This window comes from Ranitomeya variabilis, chromosome 4 (assembly GCF_051348905.1).
Source record: "Ranitomeya variabilis isolate aRanVar5 chromosome 4, aRanVar5.hap1, whole genome shotgun sequence".
NCBI lineage: Eukaryota > Metazoa > Chordata > Amphibia > Anura > Dendrobatidae > Ranitomeya > Ranitomeya variabilis.
The window spans coordinates 559,508,969-559,530,364 of NC_135235.1; the positions used below are offsets into that span (position 1 = coordinate 559,508,969).

General features: G+C 45.4%; 1 protein-coding gene across 2 annotated transcripts in view; it reads left to right on the forward strand.

Annotated features, from left to right (window-relative positions):
- CDC27 (cell division cycle 27) overlaps positions 1-21,396 on the forward strand; it is a 59,303-nt gene that overhangs the window by 9,139 nt on the left and 28,768 nt on the right. For both annotated transcript variants that reach the window (XM_077252713.1, XM_077252714.1), the window contains exons 2-11: positions 801-876; positions 2,943-3,090; positions 6,304-6,429; positions 6,893-6,990; positions 7,234-7,391; positions 10,436-10,647; positions 10,736-10,847; positions 10,935-11,050; positions 20,545-20,644; positions 20,876-21,083. In XM_077252713.1, the coding sequence (XP_077108828.1) occupies positions 801-876; positions 2,943-3,090; positions 6,304-6,429; positions 6,893-6,990; positions 7,234-7,391; positions 10,436-10,647; positions 10,736-10,847; positions 10,935-11,050; positions 20,545-20,644; positions 20,876-21,083 (1,354 nt within the window). The remainder of the gene's footprint in view (positions 1-800; positions 877-2,942; positions 3,091-6,303; positions 6,430-6,892; positions 6,991-7,233; positions 7,392-10,435; positions 10,648-10,735; positions 10,848-10,934; positions 11,051-20,544; positions 20,645-20,875; positions 21,084-21,396) is intronic.

Below are 21,396 nucleotides of genomic sequence, written 5' to 3' on the forward strand. Positions count from 1 at the left end.
TTCTCTCTCTCCCCGCACTATGCCTTTTACTTATGATTGGTCAGTGTCATGCAGGGAAAAGTACATGCCTCCCAGAGAAAAATCTCTGGAAAGACTATAATGGTGCCGGCAGAGCAAATGTTTTCTCTGCCATGAATGATTCTCAGGCGTGTATGCCTAACTGGAGGAGGACACCCAGATGCAGTCTACTAGGTCTATGTGTCCGCACCTAGTAGGTGTATATACCCCAATGTGATGCACGGCAGAGCACACGCACCCGTTGTGTGAGGAGGTTTGGAGGCGAGCCTCAAAGGGACCAGCCAACGTGAAGATAAGGGCAATGTGAAAGCTCCCTTAGGGTATGTGCACACGTAGGTTGGATCTCTGCGGATTTTTCCGCACCTGTTTTGTAAATCCGCAGGTAGTCCGCAGTGCGGAATTACCGCGGTTTTTGTGCGGATTCCACCTGCGGTTTAACACTTGCGGATTCCTATTATGGAGTAGGTGTAAACCGCTGCGGAATCCGCACAAAGAATTGACATGCTGCAGAATGAACGCAGTGTTTCCGCGCATTTTTTTTCCGCAGCATGTGCACTGCGGATTTTGTTTTCCATAGGTTTAAATGGTACTGTACAACGCATGGAAAACAGCTGCGAATCCTCAGTGTCAAAACCGCTGCGGATCCGCAGCAAAATCCGCAGCGTGTGCACATAGCCTTACACAGAGGCAGCCGAAAGTCTACAAAACAGGTTGTGTGTATAACCTTTATTATGTCCATATGTCTAATGTTTTATGTACTGTTCTTCTTTCTGAACATCCAGGCTGCTATATGGCAAGCACTGAACCACTACGCATACCGAGATGCCGTGTTCCTAGCAGAAAGACTTTATGCGGAAGGTATGAGCTGCCCCGTCATACACTGTGCTAGTAAATGTGAATTAATTCCTGAATGTTTGTGACTTTCATCGCCCCGTTTCTGCTTATTCAGTGTTATATAGTGGGAGGCGCTTCAGTATAGCCATGCACATTTGGAATCTAACACTAGAAATCAGATACTTGTACTTGCCACAGGAAAGGTGATGCGCTGCTGATTTCTGGGGGTCACTCCAATCATGGGAAGGGGCTCTCTAGAAGGTAGCTGCAGTCAAGGATGCAGACTGCTGTTCAGTCTATGGACTAACTTATCCAGTCAGTCTGATTCACTTTTAGTGCAGCAAGAGTACTCCTAGGGAACTGTGGACTCCTGTAAAGCCAATTTCACACATCCATTTTTTTTTTTTAATTAATTTGTGAAAAAATTGAACACTTTTTATCAGTGTTGATCAGATTTTAATCAATTCTGTTCACTTAAATTTTTTACCATCAGTTCTCGTAAGCAACACAAAATCTGATGGAGCTTTCTCTATCTTCTCCCATCATTCATATTTTATTTTTCCTTGTGAGCTTTATCCGTTACTAGGATCAAAAACGGACAAGTGAACAGCCCCATGTACTATAACTGGTACATGTTTTATCTGTGAAAAACAAAGCTGCAAAATGTATGAGGAAATCGGACATGTGAAGGAGGCCTGCAAGAAAAAAAAATAAATAAATAATAAACTGCCCCATGGACTCTAAAGAATATGAGGAATTAATCAAAATCAATCTTGGCCATGCCGGGTTTTGATGAGGGGATGTGCTGGAGTCAGACGCTTCTTCATGAACCTGGAGCGTCTGACGAGTGGCGTGCGCTATGCCACAGCTTGCCTTCAATTAGACGGGTTGGGGTGTCCTGCACCCAGCTCCACCTATTATGACAGAGCTGAGAGAAACTGGTGTAAAGATTAGTGGTGAGCGAATATACTCGAGATTTCCCGAGCACGCTCGGTGTCCGACGAGTATTTTTCAGTGCTCGGAGATTTAGTTTTTATTGCCGCAGCTGAATGATTTACATCTGTTAGCCAGCGTAAGTACATGTGGGGGTTGCCTGGTTGCTAGGGAATCCCCACATGTACTTATGCTGGCTAACAGATGTAAATCATTCAGCTGCGGCAAGAAAAACTAAATCTCCGAGCACTAAAAAATACCCCGAGGACACCCGAGCGTGCTCGAGAAATCTCGAGTAACGAGTATATTCGCTCGTCACTAGTAAAGATGCCAAAATCACAAAGTTTAGGTGCAACTTTGAGTTTCGTCTACATTTTGGGACTTTTCAACACTTTTATGCCTGAAGTCTGGCATAAAAGCTATGTTGATCCAGGCCCTGAGTGTTCGATCTGTGTGAAAAGACAGATCCCATGTGTAAATAATAGACAAATGAATGAGACCTGTGAGCTATCGCAATCAACTTCTCTATCCTCTTAACCCCCTTTTAGGTTGAGGACACACGTCCTAAACTTCGCCCACGGCAATGCCCAATTGCGCCATGATTGGTTTACATTCATTGACCAACCACAGTGGGTTGAGATTCAGCCTCGCAGTCGTTTACAGCGTGTAGTCTCGCTCATAGGCCGGGGTCACACTTGCGAGTGCAATGCGAGAAACTCACACAAGTCTCTCACATCAATACCCGATTTGGACCAAAGCGTTCAGCTGCATATAAATACATACAGCCGCATACTCCAGTCGCAAGTGCCAGCGGCAGTGCCGGGTATTGATGCGAGAGACTTGTGCGAGTTTCTCGCATTGCACTTGCAAGTGTGACCCCGGCCTTAAAGGTTCTATTCATTTTGGACAAACCATTTTCAGCTGCAGTTTCCCAAAATGATGATTTACTTGGCCCCCAGGGCATCAGTTATCTGAGGTTGCATGCAACAGATGTATCTGCCAGTCCAATCCCTTCACCAGTTTGCAAATATTTGCCAGCAATGGTTAGGGGGGAGGTAAATCCAAAACCAAGGGTAAAAAGGAAGTGAGCACACTGTCAGTTGGGCTGCTATATTGTATGGATACAGTTTCTGACTTGAGCTTTATCTTTCTTGCAGTGCATTCAGAAGAGGCATTATTTCTCCTAGCCACATGTTATTACCGCTCAGGAAAAGCGTATAAGGCTTACCGGCTCCTGAAAACCCACAGCTGTGCCACCCCACAATGTAAATACCTTCTCGCAAAATGCTGCGTGGACCTCAGCAAGTGAGTGCTCTTCTATGTTTCTTCTTCTCACAGCCATCCAGGGACCTTATGTTACAATAGAGGTCTGATCCAATATATTGAAGGGATCCTGAACTCTTACAGTAGAGGCAAGATATTAATACGTAAATGAATTAAAATAATGGAAGAAATAAATAAAAAATATAGTTTTTCAAGGGGTCACATGCCTGTGACCTAAAAGCTCAGCATTGACGGGAAGGCCTAGTACCTACCTTATAGCTAACAATATTCACTAAATAATTTGGGGTTTAATTGTCTCCCATGATCACCACAGAAAACAGGATCTGGGCTTTTAGCAGCCACAAAGGATCTGATAATGCATGGTGAGATGGCAATATAAATTGTGTGGTCATCTTAAAGGGGTTGTCCACTAGGAGGACACCTCCTTCTTAATCCGTTTTCCCCCATGAAAATAAAAACGCCTATACTTGCCTCCTGTCACTGCAGCGTTGGCGGCTCTCGTGTTCCCGGAGCTCATGTGAGGTTATGCCACACAAGTCCTGTGCCTAAACAGCGCTGACATCACTGTCCCATCCCCTTTAAAGTGAATCTGTGACCAAGTGTTCACCACCTAATCTAAGAACAGCCTAATGTAGAGACAGAGACCCTTATTCCAGCGATGTGTCACTTACTAGGCAGCTTGCTGTAGTTTTGATTAGTGGTGTGGAAGAGTTTATGCTGAGCTCAGCATTCAGAGAACTGGTAGATCTGCAGCAGAGAAAACAGGGATTTTATCAAAATTTGCAGCAACCATAAAGTCAGTGATATATCGCTAGAATTGGGATCTCTGCTCTTACATAATTCTGTTCTCAAGTGGGGTTAAAAAATCCTTGTGACAGATTCCCTTTAAAAAGGCCTTTGGCCAAATTTTTCAAATGTGAACTGGACACACAATATAATAGTAGCTGCTGAGCGGAATAAAACGTTTTTTGAAGGGGGTTTCCACCTCTCTTGTGGAGCTATTATGTGGAGTTAATATTCATTGTCCAAGTTAGTGTTATCAGATCATTTTCATTGGTTCACATGTACATGCCTCCAATCATAAGCAGGCATTAACACTCAAAGGAAACACTATGACCCCATCATAGCTTAGATGATCTCCTGTTCTAACCTTCATGAGTCGGGGGAGGGGGGTTGTAGGGACAGCACAGCAGAGGTGACCATGCTATGAAAGGAGGAGAGCTGATAGAAGGCTTTGTAATGTGGCACAACTAAACTCAGCTGCTCAGCTCCTCCCTCCAGGAGGTTGGACCAGGAGATCAGAGCTCTATTGTTATATCTCACACACTGAAAAGCCTGCTCTAAGGGTACTGTCACACAGTGCCATTTTGATCGCTACGACGGTACGATTCGTGACGTTCTAGCGATATCGTTACGATATCGCAGTGTCTGACACGCAGCAGCGATCAGGGACCCTGCTGAGAATCGTACGTCGTAGCAGATCGTTTGGAACTTTCTTTCGTCGCTTGATCACCCGCTGACATCGCTGGATCGTTGTGTGTGACAGCGATCCAGCGATGTGTTCGCTTGTAACCAGGGTAAACATCGGGTAACTAAGCGCAGGGCCGCGCTTAGTAACCCGATGTTTACCGTGGTTACCAGCGTAAACGTAAAAAAAACAAACAGTACATACTTACATTCCGGTGTCTGTCCTCCGGCGTCTCAGCTTCTCTGCACTGTGAGCGCCGGCCAGCCAGAAAGCGAGCACAGCGGTGACGTCTGACGTCACCGCTGTGCTTTCCGGCCGCTGTGCTTACACAGTGCAGAGAAGCGGAGACGCCAGGGGACAGACACCGGAATGTAAGTATGTACTGTTTGTTTTTTTTACGTTTACGCTGGTAACCAGGGTAAACATCGGGTTACTAAGCACGGCCCTGCGCTTAGTAACCCGGTGTTTACCCTGGTTACCCGGGGACTTCGGCATCGCTCCAGCGCCGTGATTGCAACGTGTGACCGCAGTCTACGACGCTGGAGCGATAATCATACGATCGCTGCGACGTCACGGATCGTGCTGTCGTAGCGATCAAAATGGTACTGTGTGACAGTACCCTAAGCTGTGATGGGGGCGTGGTGTTCTTTCCTTTGAGTTCTGCTGCCTGCTTATAATTGGTAAACAGAGAGGAAAAAATAGAGCAATGATTTATTCAAAAAAACCTGTAATATTTTAAATAGTACATATAACAAATATCAATAGTAAATGGCTAAGACACAGGATGAATGCCCGAAAATACTGGTGTAAGCCCCCATCACCCACACTCCACCAGATGTAATACCGGTATAAAGGCAAGCTGGTAAATCACTATGCATACCCCCTAAGCGGGGAATAGTAACAGCAGGGAAAGGCACAAAGGGTGCATAATAGCACCACTAGAACCAGATTGATCCACCCAAGTGGGGACCCAATAATAAAGACCCTATACTAGATGCATAGGAAAGATAGTAACACTTACCACTAACCGGGTGGGGAGACTGGCGGGACTTCGGCATCGCTCCAGCGCCGTGATTGCAACGTGTGACCGCAGTCTACGACGCTGGAGCGATAATCATACGATCGCTGCGACGTCACGGATCGTGCCGTCGTAGCGATCAAAATGGCACTGTGTGACAGTACCCTAAGCTGTGATGGGGGCGTGGTGTTCTTTCCTTTGAGTTCTGCTGCCTGCTTATAATTGGTCAGCATCATACAAGAAGTCCACACCCCCAGTGATATCTGATAACTCCCTCTTGGACTTAACGAAATAACGCATTAGGACCCAAATACTTTGACTGCTAATATCTCTCCAATGGACAGGCAAAATTATAAATAAGTTTTATTCACAATTTATACCGTGTTAAGCACTTTTCAAAGCCCCCTCAAGACTTGCGTTTTTCTCAGCCATGTCAACCTTTTCATTAACGTTCCTTTTGAGTCTTGGATGTTCTATGCAGGTCGATAGAAAAAACAATCTGTCCTGAAGGTGGTCATACACTTTACATAGTTGTTATCCAAACCGTCGTTCAGCTGAAAGGTTTTTTTTTTTTTTTTTTTTTTTTTAACCCCCTCCTACACATGCACACTCGCCTTCACTAAGCACACGTGCTCTCAATAGTGAGAGCGTAGTAAAGTGCTGTCAACCACCTTTATAATATCCGGCTCTTTCTCTGTATTCCAGGCTTATTTTTAAAGGTCTGGTGTAATTTGTTCTTCCCTTGTAGACTGGCTGAGGGGGAGCAGATCCTGTCTGGTGGAGTTCTGAATAAGCAAAAGAGCCAGGAGGAGATAGTTACAGAGTTTGGAGACTCTGCCTGCTTTACACTGTCGCTGCTCGGCCATGTATATTGGTAAGATGATTCTCCTGTCACGGATCTTAATTGTATTGCATAAAAAAATACTTAGGTTGAGTGCAACAACTAAGTGTTTAAGTAGGCAGATTGGGGCCCCCTTGCTGACATATGATGTATTGGTACATTATATGCCGGCTCCCTGACTTTAATGTGAGCTTGCACACCAAGCCCACATTCTCCCTGCAGATGATGGCTGACAGCCCCTTTTGAGGTGTGTTCACATGTAGAAAATTTGTTGCAGTAGTTTCAGCAAATGAAAATTGACTTAATTCATCTAAATGGGGGTAATGGCGACAAGTACATGGACTTCTGTCAGCATTGATGGAAGTGTCTGTGTTGATTTTTCTTGGTAACTAATTATGGGATGGCGCCCATGTGGACAACCAGCATGTACTAAGAAGACAGATTTACCATGTGTTTAGTAGCATTTAATTGTATTGTATCTCTGATCTCTTTACAGCAAAACCGATCGTTTGGCCAAAGGATCCGAATGTTACCAAAAGAGCCTTAGTCTAAATCCTTTCCTGTGGTCCCCTTTTGAAGCGTTATGTGAAATAGGTAGGCGTTGCTGAAGAGGTCTTCCCTCCTCGCCTGTATCACAGTTCTAGATTGCTGCCTACTTTCTAGGTTGCTAGGCCGAATGAATATTTACAGGTGTTGTCAGTCTTGACAGCCTTTGCAGTTCTTATTATTGGCATCTCTAATTTTTCTGTTCATGGTCAGTCTTAGAGCATCCTTTTTTTTTTTTTTTCTTTTTTTTTCTTTTCTTTTCCACCCCCATGTCTTTGATGTGTACTCTAGGTGAAAAGCCAGACCCTGAGCAGACCTTCAAACTGACCTCCCTCCAGAACTTTAGTAGCTGCCTGCCGAACACTTGCACATTAATGGTAAACAACCACAACATTATATCCCACAGGCAAGCGGACACAGTATTAATGGAGACGCCTCAAGACACTATAGTAAGTCAACCAAAAATTCTCATCTAGAGCTATGTAGAGATGGAATAGATTGTATTTGGGTTTTTTTTAGGCGGTTAAACTGCGTTTTTCAAACTGAAACTTCTTCTTTTCCTGAAGGAAAATGCTTCAAATGCTCAATGCAACACAGGATTCACTAAACCATCTCAGACAGGTCTCTCCAGCCTCTGTTTGAAGACTTCCTCTGACGGAGAACTTGTCACCTCTCATGGCAGCCTGTTCCACTCATTGATCACCCTCACTGTCAAAAACTTTTTTCTAATATGCATCTTCTCCATTTCAGTTTCATTCCATTGCTCCTCGTGTTAAGTGCAAATAAGAATGATGATCCCTCTACACCAGAGGTCCCCAACGTTTGACCTTGAGAGCCACAGTCGGCTCTGACAGAAGGTCACGAGCCACGTCCAGCCTTTAGAGAGGGTCGCAAGCCACATTCAGCTCCCGCTCCCTCACAATAGTGGCAACCAAAGCCCCCATTACAGGCATAATGGTAACCAAAGCTTTTCCACAAAAAACAATCACCCCAAAGCAGTATCCAAAGATCCAGGGGTTCCTACAATACCCTTATTCAGTATTCTCCTATAAAGAACTCCCAAGACACTGTCACATCCAGCTTCAAACACCTTCTCTGACAGGTGGTGTCATCTTGTCTCCAGCATACCATACTTAAATCATCTCAAAACCCCTAAAACCAGTATATGTAAATCCAGATCTGCTCTTCTGTGCAGGGCTGCTCACAAAATTCACCATTTTCAGATGTGTTCTTTATACCTGTTTGCTAGACCTGGAGCTAATGCACTAAGCTGACAGACAGCCGTGAACCACAATTCATGGGACCGCGAGCCACATGTGGCTCCCGAGCTACAGGTTGGGGACCCCTGCTCTACACTGTGACATCCCTTCAGATATTTATAGACCACTATTAAGTCTCCTCTTGGCATTCTTTTTGCAAGCTTAAACATTCCCAGATCCTTTAACCGTTCCCCGTAGTACACACTTTGCAGTCTGCTCACCATCTTGGTAGCTCTTCTCTGAACTTGGTCCAGTTTATCAATATCTTTTTTAAAATGTGGTGCCCAGAACTGAACACCGTATTCCAGATGAGGCCTGAGCAAGGATGAGTAGAGGGGGATAACTTCACGTGATCTAGACTCTACATACTAGAACTGTTTGCCTTTTTTTTTTTTTTTTTTTTTTTTTTTTTGCTGTTGCATCACACTGACTCATGTGCAGTCTGTGATCTATTTAATATACCAAAGTCTTTTTCACAGGTGCTGTTGCTTAGTTCTTCCCATTTTGTAGATGTAATTTTTGTTTTCTTGCCCAGATGTAGAATTTTGCATTTCTCCCTGTTAAATACCATTCTATTAGTCTGTGCCCATTGTTCAAGCTTCTGAATCCTCTCTGACTTTTCTAGTGTTAGCTATCCCTCCGAGCTTTGCATCGTCTGCAAATTTGATTAGTTTACCTTCGGTTCCCTTATCAAAATTATTTATAAAAATGTTGAACAACACTTGGGCCAGGACAGAGCCTTGTGGTACCCCACTTGAAATACTGCTGATGTATTTAGTTGTGGATTGTTCCGTCTGGATATTTTTGTGATTTAAAGGGGTTATTCCTAGAGATTAGAGTTGAGCGAATTTGATCGGGTCCCTGTTTATTCGGCAAGCTAATGCGCTTGCCAAATAAGCTGCAGAGGAAACCCGGATACATGGAGCGCACCGACTGGTCAGCTGTCCGGCGCCACAGCTGCATGTGTCGCGGCTGTGTCACGGTCATAGCACATGCATGGATGCCTGTGTGTTGGGCTCTCCATGCATGTGCTGTGACAACGATACAGCCACGACACATGCAGCTGCGGCATTGGACAGCTGATCAGCCGGAGCAATCCAGGTTCCCTCTACAGCTTATTCGGCAAGCGCTATAGCTTGCCAAATAAGGGACCCGATCAAATTCGCTCAACTCGACCAGAGATGAAAATGATTCAATATCCACAACTTCCTGATCTCTGAAGCTTCAACTGGTGGGACACACAACCATCCTATGAATGGGGCACTTGATCCAAAGAACAGGGGCACTGCCTCAAATCAATGGTTGGTGTGCTTGTTCTTAGGTCTCACAGTCCCATTCTCCAGGTCGCTGGGGATTCCAGGGGATAACTTTTAATTCTGGGAATTGTGATTTAGCCATATTGGACGGCTTACGAGCATGAACCGCCTTTTTAAAGTCATGCCACAGCATTTCAATCGGATTAAGGTCAGGACTTTGACTAGGCCACTCCAAAGTCTTCATTTTGTTTTTCTTAAGCCATTCAGAGGTGACCTTCATGTGGTGCTCTGATTAGGTATTCACCAGTATGGCTGCCTGTCTGCAGAAGGGGATTTTTATGCTTGTTCTCTGGGGTGGCCTGTGGGGGGGACTTTGTGTTTCTCTGCTCTGGCCTGTGGGGGACTTTTATGTGTTGCTCTGCTGAGGTATTCATCTGTGGCTTCTGACAGGTCGCTTTATATAATAAATCAGATCAGTGACCTGTCAGAAGCCATTCAGATGAATACCTACGCAGAGCAACACACAAAAGGCCCCCACCGGCCACTCCGAAGCACAAGCATATCATTAACCCAAAACTGAAAATAAAGATTAAACAACCACAAGAGGGATTTCATCACCCAAGGTATCATTTTAATCAGTATAACTGTGCTGACCTGACACTGTCTGTAGATCACTGTGCACAATCCTGCTGACAGGTTCCCTTTAAAAACTGCATTTTGTGTTTACTTGTGTCATCTTTGTCCAATATTTTAAATTTGTTTGGTGAACTGAAACATTTAAGTCTGACAAAAGTGCAAAAGACTAGGAAATCGGGAAGGGAGAAAACACTTTTTCACACAACTGTACGTATAGAGCAACAATACCAGAGAATCTTAACAGCATGCAGTGTGTGCACTGTAAGGGTTCAGAAGTCTGCAGTCACATAGCGTGGACCAGACAAACTCTTTAAATAATTGCCATATTTCTGTCTCTTAAAGGAACTTAATAGATTAAATCTGGAATCCTCCAATGTAAAATACTCCTTGAACTCGGACTCCTCAATGTCCTACATAGACCCTGCAGTTATCTCCCCAGACTTATTACCTTTGGGGACAGGTTCCTCTATCTTGGTGAAACAGGCTCAGAACAAACCAAAGAGTGGGCGCAGCCTGTTAGGGGGGCCAACAGCTTTGAGCCCGCTCACACCCAGGTAAATTGTTTTTGTCTTTTTTAACTTGCTTTCACCTATAGTGTATTCCATACTACCTGCTGACTTTATAATTCTATTATCTTGCCAGTTTTGGAATTTTACCACTAGAAACCCCTAGCCCAGGTGATGGGTCATACTTACAAACGTATAATTCCTCCTGCGTCCTTGATGTGCCATCTTCTGGAACTTCTGCTAAAAAGGTTTGCATTGCATCTAAATATAAATTGCACCTTATTATGTAATTCTTGCTCTTTTGGTTAAATGCTCATTCCTACGTTTCCTTACAGTCTGTCGCCAGAATCAGCCAATCAGGAACAAAGTCAGTGTTCTCACAGAGCGGTAACAGCCGGGACATGACACCTGTGCTTCTTGTCCAGACTCAGGGTTCTGGACCCCAAACCAGGTATGATTATTATCACCAGAGAAAATGTAAGCTCATCCTTAGCATTATGTTCTGTTTGTCTCCAGGGTTTTATTATGAATCAATGTTGCTGAAGGGTCTGGAGATCCCCCCCCCCATAGTCCAGGCTGCTACTAGCTTATGCTGAAAATTAGAGTATTGCTGGAAAGTCCAATATTACTCTGCTGGTCAGTTGTCATGGCCAGCACCAGCTTCAGCTGTGGCAAAGTGGCACCATGGATATTCTTTTCAAATTGCATTGTTCAGGAAAGTAAAACCTATTTAGGACATTTTGCAATATATGTGTTTAATATAAAACAAAATTTCTCCTACACCTCATTGGGGGACACAGACCGTGGGTGTATGCTGCTGACACTAAGGGTATGAGCGCACGTTGCGGTTTTTGCTGCGGATCTGCAGCGTTTTTGACGCTGCGGATCTGCAGCAATTTTCCATGCGGTGTACAGTACAATGTTAACCAATGGAAAACAAAACCGCTGTGCACATGCTGCGGAAAAAAACCGCGCGGAATCGCTGCAGTTTTTTTTCCGCAGCATGTTAATTCTTTGTGCGGAATCCACAGCGGTTTGACACCTGCTCCATATTAAAAAAACGCAGGTGGAAAACCGCAGCAGAATCCGCACAAAAACCGCGATAAATTCGCAGGAAAAACGCAGTGTTTTTGCCCTGCTGATTTATCAAAATCAGTGTGGAAAAATCCGCACACCAGGACGCAGCGTGTGCACATACCCTAAGTGATACAAAGAAAGTTAGCTCCTCACCTGCAGTATACACCCTCCTGCTGGCTCCCAGAGAACCAGTTCTTGCTTAGTGTCTGTAGGAGGCACATGGGTTTGGTTCAGACCACAAAGTTTTTATTTTATTTTTTACTTTTCTGTAAATATTTTTTAATTAACGGAGTGAAGGGGGCGACGGATCCTTTCAAGGTTCCGATCTCCCCTGAATCGTCAACAGGCGAGCATGCGGAGTGTCGCCTCCCCGTACCCTCTCCTGCGACGTGGGAAGCCATGCCTGAGCTCACTTCAGAGGCGACGGTTCCTTCGGGTCCCGATCTCCCCACACCAGCAACGGGCGAGCACATGGAGTGTCGCCTCCATGTATCCTCTCCTGGAGCCAGGCCTAATGCCGGACAATTGACCCTGTCCCCCCAGGGGCTTGAACTCTGTGGATGTACAGAGGCCCCTCTCTATGGCGTCCGAGCAGCCCCCACTGTCCCACCACGGTTAAAGCGGATGGCACAAGGAGGCGGACAGTTCCTCTCCACCTCCCTAACAAAGGGACGGTGGATTGAGGTTTATCCCTGCACCGTCCACGCTGCAATACCCGATCCTGCAGCAGAATAGTAGATTGCGCGCGCTTTCCTCGGCGCTGAAACCCAGTCATCCTCGGCGGCTCCATGCCGGGACGCGCACCGATGGTGAGTGGATCAGCGATGGACCTCTGCAGTGGGATATTCACATGCTGACAGGCAGCCTCAGCTTCTCTGTGGCCCACCTCCCTGAGGTAACGCCCTGGCCGGCTGCAAAAATCTAGTCCCTGGCTTCAGCCGATGTGTAGGCCGCATCCTGGAAGCCGCGCCCGCACTTTGGCGCGCTAAGGTAGCTCCACCCACTTTTTCTGCCGCTTCTTCCCTGGCACTGGAGTTTCCCTCAGCAACGCTGGTATTGCTCACGCCGGCTGCAGAAATTTAGGCCCTGGCTTGGGCCTATTCATGGAAGTCACGAGGCGCCGACCACATCACATCTGTGGCCCCGCCCCCCGAAATGCCGCCTCTCGCTCTCTGCGAGACTTGGCCACCGGGAGTTGCAGAGGTGGTAATCTTGGTCCACCCTGCCGTCACACACACACACACACACACACACACACACACACACACACACACACACACACACACACACACACACACACACACACGTATGGTTTTGTATTAAAGGGGCACAACGACTCTGCATCCGGGTAAGGAAGTACTACTCTCTTCCCCTGCATCTTCCTCCTGTACTTAACATGACCAGTATTTCCTGCCACATGACCAGTATTCCCTGGTCTTAAAGGCACATGACCAGTATTACCCGGTCTTAAAGGTGCATGACCAGTATTCCCCAGTCTTAAAGGTGCATGACCAGTATTACCTGGTCTTAAAGGCGCATGACCGGTATTCCTGGTCTTAAAGGCGCATGACCAGTATTCCCTGGTCTTAAAGGCGCATGACCGGTATTCCCTGGTCTTAAAGGTGCATGACCAGTATTCCCCAGTCTTAAAGGTGCATGACCAGTATTACCTGGTCTTAAAGGCGCATGACCGGTATTCCTGGTCTTAAAGGCGCATGACCAGTATTCCCTGGTCTTAAAGGCGCATGACCGGTATTCCCTGGTCTTAAAGGCGCATGACCAGTATTCCTGGTCTTAAAGCAGTCGGCTAGCAGGGGCCGCAAGTATTCTAGAAACGTACACGTGCCTAGAAAACGGAAGTTTAATTTCCTGATCCCTCACCAATGATTTGCTGAGAACAAGTCTCTGAATATGGATCGGATATTGCCTTGGTTCTGGACTCGCCAGAACTTCAGAAAAGGATGGATTCGCCTATTTATATCATTAACCAATCTCTGTAGATTGACGAGGACTTCAGTTCTACTCTAGATCACGCAGTGTCCCTCATGAGGAAAATAAACTCCCTCGCAGAGCATCTGCCATTTACCTGGACAGGTAGCGTCTGGATAAGCGATCCACTGGACAGAAACCTCTGCAAGCGCGGTATCCTTTTTCAGCCAATATGCAAACACGCGGGGTGTTTCCTCCCCAAGATGTGAGATGCCATGCCTGGTCTGATTCTTAAGGGTGACTGGTCCTTTTAAAGGACACCGATCTCCCCACACCAGCAATAGATGAGCACATGGGGTGTCGCCTCCATGTATCCTCTTCTACAGCCAGGCCTAATGCCGGACAACCAGCCCTGTCCACCCAGGGACCTTAACTCTGGATGTACAGCGGCTCCTTTTTTGGCGTCCGAACACCCCCTCTGCATCTCCACTATTTAGCAGATGATGCAAGAAGGCGGACGATCCCTTTCCACTTCCCTGTTAAGAGGATGGTGGATCGAGGGCTCATCATTTTAACTCCGCACAGTCAAAAGAGAGCGGCGATAGTAAGAGGCGGTTTTTCCTCCTTCTGCATGCAGCCGCGCATTCTACCACTTGGCATTTTAACCGGGTACAATCTCCTGTGGTATACCTACCAGTATCCCTGCTAGATGGGTCATCAATTAAAAATACAACCGACTGTCAGATAGCAAATCTAGTTCGCTCCGTCTTGCGGCCTCCAGTTCAGCGCTCTATCCTTCCTTAGCCGCCCCACGTTTTGCTAGAGCAATGGTCTCTTGATCAGAGACCTTAACTATTTTGATTTCCTATAGAGCCAACCAGCAGTGGATCAGTTGTCCAGGATGGTCTAGATCTAAGGGATCTTGGTTCCAAAATGGGGACCGGAAAGGTAAGACCGACCCTGAACCTCAAACTGCTACCAAGCTTGACAAGGTTCCCCTTTTTCGGATGGAGTTCCCCCGCTCAGCCTTTACTTCAACGGAAAAAGGGGGAGTTTCTGGCATCCACCGACAATTCGGGATGCTTACCTTCACATTCCTATGTTTTTTCCTCTACAAAATTCCTTTGCTTTCCCTTTCGCGAACAGCATTTTCAAATCACGACTTTGTCCTTCGGCCTTGCTACCGCACCCAGTGTTCGCAAGGGTTTTGGGGCTGCCATGTTCCTCTTGCACCCTAGAGGCGTGGTCGTCCTGCCCCACCTGGTTGACTTTCTACCCTCTCTCTCCTGGGCTGGCAGCTAAACTTAGACAAGTTTTTTTTCCTCATTTCCAGCCCAGCAGATATCCTTTTTGAGGATGATCCTGGAATCTTCCAGAAGTTTGGTGATTCTCCCTTGAGACAAGGCCGTGGCCCTTCAACAGGGTGCTCGCACACTTGTTCACTCATCTCCTCATTCCATTCGATTTGCTAGGAGTGTTCTGAGGAAAATTGGTGACGACAATGGAAGTGGTTTCCTTCGCTCCTCTCGTTTTCTGCAGGTCAATCAGGTTTTCAGAGGGTAGTCTCTGAGCTCCTTCCTTATCCAGGGAAGATCCTTTCTCCCAGTTATTAGTGACTACCGATGACAGTCCTCTCCTCCTGATCATTGTTCTGGGGATCTGAACGGTACAGCTAGTTCTACAGCAGGCCACTGCCTTCTGGCGGGTCACCCCATCCGATTCAATCTGACAATCCCACGTCTGTGCCATACGTCAATCATCTAGCAGGTACCCACGGTCAGGCGTCATGGTCGAGGTACCTCACATTCTCTGTTGGACCACTATCTATCATCTGATGATCTCGGCACTACACATCTCGGGTGTAGAACTCTGGGTGGTTGACGCCGTCACGGTCTCGCCTCATGTGAGTTGGAACTTCACCCGGAAGTCTTCCATCAGATCCGTCTTCTCTGGAGCACTCCAGATGTAGGTCGGATGGCATCCAGACTGAACGCCAATGTACTGTAAGTTCATGGTTCGGCCTCCAGGTCCAAAAGCCATCGCAGTGCATGCTCTGGTTCTTCCACGGTACCAGTTTCCTTCACCCCTCTTCCACTGCTTCCAAGATATTTTTGGAAGCAGGAAGGGCCCCAGTGATCCTGGGAGATCCGCACTGACCATGTCAGGTTTTTTCTCGGTTGCTGAACTAGTATTTTTCCGTCTTATTGCAACAAAACTGCAAATATGGACTTCCTCGCAGGGAGTCTTCACATGTGGTTCTTCCCTATCACATACCATTAGATCTTTGGGACCTTAATGATCCTGGGAGTCTTACAGTAGACTCCTTTTGATCCGGACAGACTTTACTATCAGGGAACATCGCCCTTTTTTCTCTGCGATCTCCTCATCCTGACGAGTCTTCGGAGCTAGCCTCTCTGTTCTTTCAGACCTTTTTCCCTTATTACCATCAAGGCAAGGTTGTCTACAGGCAATCCCCATCCTTTGTTTACCAAGGTGGTATTGTATTCCCACAGTTATGAGGGCATCGTTCTTCCCTCATCTCTTACGGCACCAGTCCACATAACGGAATGGGTTCCCCATATTCTGGACGTGGTGAGTGCTCTGAGTAGATACGTCTCGAGGACGGCGTCCTTCCGAAGGTTGGACACTTTATTTGTGCTACCTCACTATAAGAGGACTGCTTCCTGACGGTTACAGGAAGGGTTTAGCCGTTTCATCGGCCATGTTTGCTTGGTGGATTTGTTACACCATCCAGGAATCCTTCCGTGTTAGATGTCAGCCTATCTCCCTGTCTATCGAGGTTTCTTGGATTCTACGCACCAGGCGTCGGCACAGCACGACTGCAAGCTTGCATGTTCGTCCAGTCCGCATGCATTCTTGAAGCACTATAATTCCCAGACTTTCACAGACGTGAGTCTGGGCAGGTGTACTCTGCAGGCCGCGGTGTCGCACTTTTAAGTAGCGGTTACGCAGGGCCTTATCTGATGTTGTCCCCACCCAGGGACTGCTTTGGGGCGTCCCACGGTTTGTGTCTCCCAATGAAGCGTAGGAGAAATAGGGATTTTTGTGTACTCACTGTAAAATCCTTTTCTCCGAGCCATTCATTGAGGGACACAGCTCCCACCCTATTATTAGCTTGTGCTTGTTTTATAATTTGACATGCTATACTCTCATATATATCATGTGACATTCTGTACGCTCATATGTTATTGATCTCCTACTGCTTTTGTACTGAACTGGTTAGCTGAGAGCCAGCAGGAGGGTGTATACTGCAGGGGAGGAGCTAAGTTTCTTTGTATCACTTAGTGTCAGCCTCCTAGTGGCAGCACCATACACCCACGGTCTGTGTCCCCCAATGATTGGCTCGGAGAAAAGGATTTTACGGTGAGTACACAAAAATCCCTATTTTATTGGGGACTGAATAATACCAAAGGGTGAAGGTGTGGAGACTATAAGAACAAAATGATCTCCTTCTATGAAGGCTATTCTTGCTTCTGGACACTGAGACAATCAGTTTAACCTTGGTATCAGTGGAGGAGGGCACATTTAGTATTGGGACCCTGTCCTTCACACTGCAAGACACAGGATGAAACCAAGGTTTTACTTTCTGCCCATAATTTGAAGCAATGTTTGATGCAAAGCCAACATTGCGCATCACCAAAAGAATATCATGCCCACAGTGAAGCATGGTGGAGATAGCATTCTGTTTGAGGCTGTCGAGGTGGAAGAAAACATGAGTTCAGAATATCAGTTAATTTTTGCAAAAAAAAACTAACCTTGATGCCGCTGCTAAAAAGATGAAAATGACAAATGTCACCTTTCCGCATAACAACCCTAAGCATATCTCCAAATCAACTTAACCCCTTCCCGACCTTTGACACCACGTAGGCGTCATGAAAGTCGGTGCCAATCCGACCTGTGACGCCTATGTGGCGTCATGGAATGATCGCGTCCCTGCAGATCGGGTGAAAGGGTTAACTCCAATTTCACCCGATCTGCAGGGACAGGGGGAGTGGTACTTCAGCCCAGGGGGGGGTGGCTTCACCACCCCGTGGCTACGATCGCTCTGATTGGCTGTTTCACTTTCAACAGCCAATCAGAGCGAGGATGATGAATTCAGTCGAATGTGCCCTGGTAAAAAAGACTATGTATCAGTGCGAATAGCAAGAGAAAAAAAGCAGATGCAAAAGCGACTATTACTGAGCAATATGAGGGAAATGTTTTGTTGCCTATGGGGATCGGAATGGCCCTGAAATTGGATTTTCCAAGTTTTGTGAGCTTCGGCCAAAGTGGTGCGTAACCGTTGGATCTGCTAGAACACATTCCGTTTATGTGTGTGTACCATTCACCAAAATGTCAAACTAATGCTTGCAGCATGCCCAATCAATGATGACTACAAAGAGCTCATATGCAAAATGGTCTGTGGAATTGAATCCAAGGACTGTATGCTTGGCCGTTGTGATAAATGCCCGGGTCCTGAAGTTTTCAAAGAATTTCTAGTCAATGTGTTTGTCAACAGTGACCCTGAAGATATTATTGAGTTCCAACAATGGATTCACACTGATCGAGACAAGCTTGATACCAAACTGACTATAGAAGATTTCATTGAAGAATTGGTTTTGAAAATTTCTAAACTTTGTAGCCATCACTACATCGCCAAGCATCAAAGTTGATATCTGAAATCGTTGAAGTAAAATCTGCGACCTGGAGCGCTTGTGATCCTTATGGACTTTGCTGAAAATTACTCATTTATTGTTCAAGATGCCATTCAAGGTTTCCACTGGGAAAATAGTCAAGCTACAGTACACCCATTTGTAATTTACTTCAAGGAGTTAAATGGTGAAGCTGCGCAGAACATCAGCTTGTGCATAATCAGTGATTGCTCACGACATGACACAGTTGCAGTCCACACTTTCTTAACAGTAATTGTGGAGTATCTCAAGACTCATCTATGGGATTCGTCATATCCACTACTTCAGCGATGGATCTGCAGCCCAGTACAAAAATTTCAAAAATGTTCTCAACTTGTGCCACCACACTGCTGATTTCAATATCAGCGCTGAATGGAATTTTTTTGGTACCAGTCATGGAAAGTCGCCCTGTGATGGGATTGGAGGGACAGCAAAGAGGTTGGCAGCTCGTGCCAGTCTTCAACGCCCAACTGAAAACCAAATACTGACCCCGGTGGATTTATTCAACTTTTGCAACGAGCAACTGCATGGAATCAAGTTTTTTTTTTTTTTTTTTTTTTTTTTTTTTTTTTTTTTTTTTTTATTCCATAAGAAAAAAAATTGACGAAATACGGGTAGTTCAAGAGGAAAGGTTCAAAGATGGACATACAATTGCTGGAACAAGAGAAAATTACCAGTTTGTGCCAATTGATGACAAAAAGATTCGCATTTCAAGGGTGTCAAATGACCCATCATCTTTCATTGCTCATGTAGATAGATCTGTCAGATCAGAAATGCCTTTTGTGCCAATTGTAAACCTCCAGCCAGGGCAATACATTGCCTGCATTTACAATAGGAACTGGTGGATTGGGAATATTTCTGAAATTTCAGTCGACGAGCATGATGCATTAATAAATTTTATGCATCCTCATGGACCAGCTAGCTTCTTTCACTGGCCTGTGAGAAATGATACATGCTGGATTCCCGAGCAGTCAATCATTGGAATAATTCCAGCACCAGCTGCAACAGCAATGGGCCGACAATACAGCTTCTCTGAACCGATTATGTTGCAAATTCAGCAACAATTCCAGACCACTTAGACTGAACATTATGGCTTGGGAACCAACAAAAGATACCCAATATTAGGCTTGGGATCCTAGGCAAAGACACCCACCCTCAGGCTTCGGAACCTGCGATAGAGAGACCGCCCGAGGCTCGCCTTGCACGGCTATCGGCCATGGCTCCTAGGCGATGGGGCTGCCAATTCTCGAAAGACAGCATTATTACAATTCTTAATATGATTATAATACCAATTCTTAGGGAATTGGTTGTGGTATAACCACCATGGACCAACGCAAGGGTTTGAATAGTGCAGTTACCATTCATTGCGTATTAATAAATAACACCATGTTCAGTGGCATTTTTCATTTCTTAAACTGAGAGACTCCAAAAAAGAAAACAATGATCCTTGTAGAGAAAAATGTGCTCTTTCTAATGATATCAGAATTAATATATTTTAGGGGTACCCTTTTTGAGAAATTTGACCTAAAAATAGGTAAAATTCGTTTTTTTTTAAGTTTTTCATCATATGTGGGTGTGAATATTTCCACAAATACATATGCTTTGACCGTGATATTGCAGCAATGCAAAGTCATGTAGATGTTTGGTGTACAGGGCAAAGCACCAGTTACTATTGGTTTTTGGTCTTGAGTTATATATGGGCAAAGTTTGGCATAAATTTTATGCAACGCGTTTTTCAAGCTACTTTGACACAAAATTGTGGCCGAAATATTGTTTTGTCATAGCCGGTAATAATTTTATCGTGTTTAGCAGCAAAAGTTGAGCTAGTATGCCAAATTTCAGCATCATAGCCAGTATAGAACTCTAATGGCTATGTGCCAAAGTTTGCAAAATCCTCTTAGCTGAAGCGGCAGGCTTGGTGGAACCTCCAGTGAAAGGTCAACAGTGCCCAATGTATTTGAGATCTGGCCCTAAAAATTTACAGAACCTCTTTTCAAACATACATGTACATCCTTATAAATTTTCAGCAAAATCGGAGAAGGTCGAGTGGGGATGATTTTTAACACTGGTCCACTTGATGTGGAATGACCCTTTTTTGTGTGTCCTTAAATCTATATTGTTTTGCTTCTCCTGCTGAACAGCTTAATTTTTTACTTGGTTTTATTAGTGTCATAGCAGTACTCCCTTCTGTAAATGTGATAATCGTGTGTAATGGTTTAGGTGTTTTTTTTTTGTTTTTTTTTTATAGCACTACACCTCAGGTACTGAGTCCAACTATAGCCGCCCCTCCGAATGCATTACCACGTCGTAGTTCCCGCCTTTTCACCAGCGACAGCTCAACCACCAAGGTATTATTATGCATCAGTCTTAAATGTGTATACTGTAGAAGGAGAACCTGACCCTATTTCCCACTGAGCGTGATCCCTTTAACTAGGGATATCTTAGGGGTGTGCCAAGCTCCTCCTAAACTACTGGTGACTGACTCCATTGAGTCTTAGTTGGGTTTGTCTAAAATATAATGACGATTAAATATTATAACTGCCTGATATATTTATTTGTTCTGTTGGTTTTGGTTACAGGAAAACAGTAAAAAGCTGAAAATGAAATTTCCACCCAAAATCCCAAACCGTAAAACCAAAAGCAAAACCAATAAAGGTGGCGTTACACAAGCTAACATGAACGAGAGTTTGGAAATTAGCAAGCTCGATTCTTCAATCATCTCTGAGGGCAAAATTTCCAGTGTAGGTCCTCAAATCCAAGCACTGACAATACAAAGGGCAGCAGCGGGTGAGCAGTGTCTTCACGTCCAGTTGGTGTTCAATGGTATTTGTGCAGTAGGGCCAGTAAATCAGTTCGTTAGACTATAACGTTGTGTGCGATAGTGTAAATTGCAGGGAGATTTGTGGGGCGAGAAACATTTCAAACTTTTAGATGTAAAAAGCATGGCTTGTCATGAGGAGCTTTAACCCCATTCACACTCAGTCATGTTTATTTCCATCATGGAGCAGGTGCAGGTTTATGGAACCGGTTCAGAGGCTGAGTTCACTCCACACAAGGCCGGTGCCAGCCCATTATATAGCCGGCACCTGCCTATAGCTGC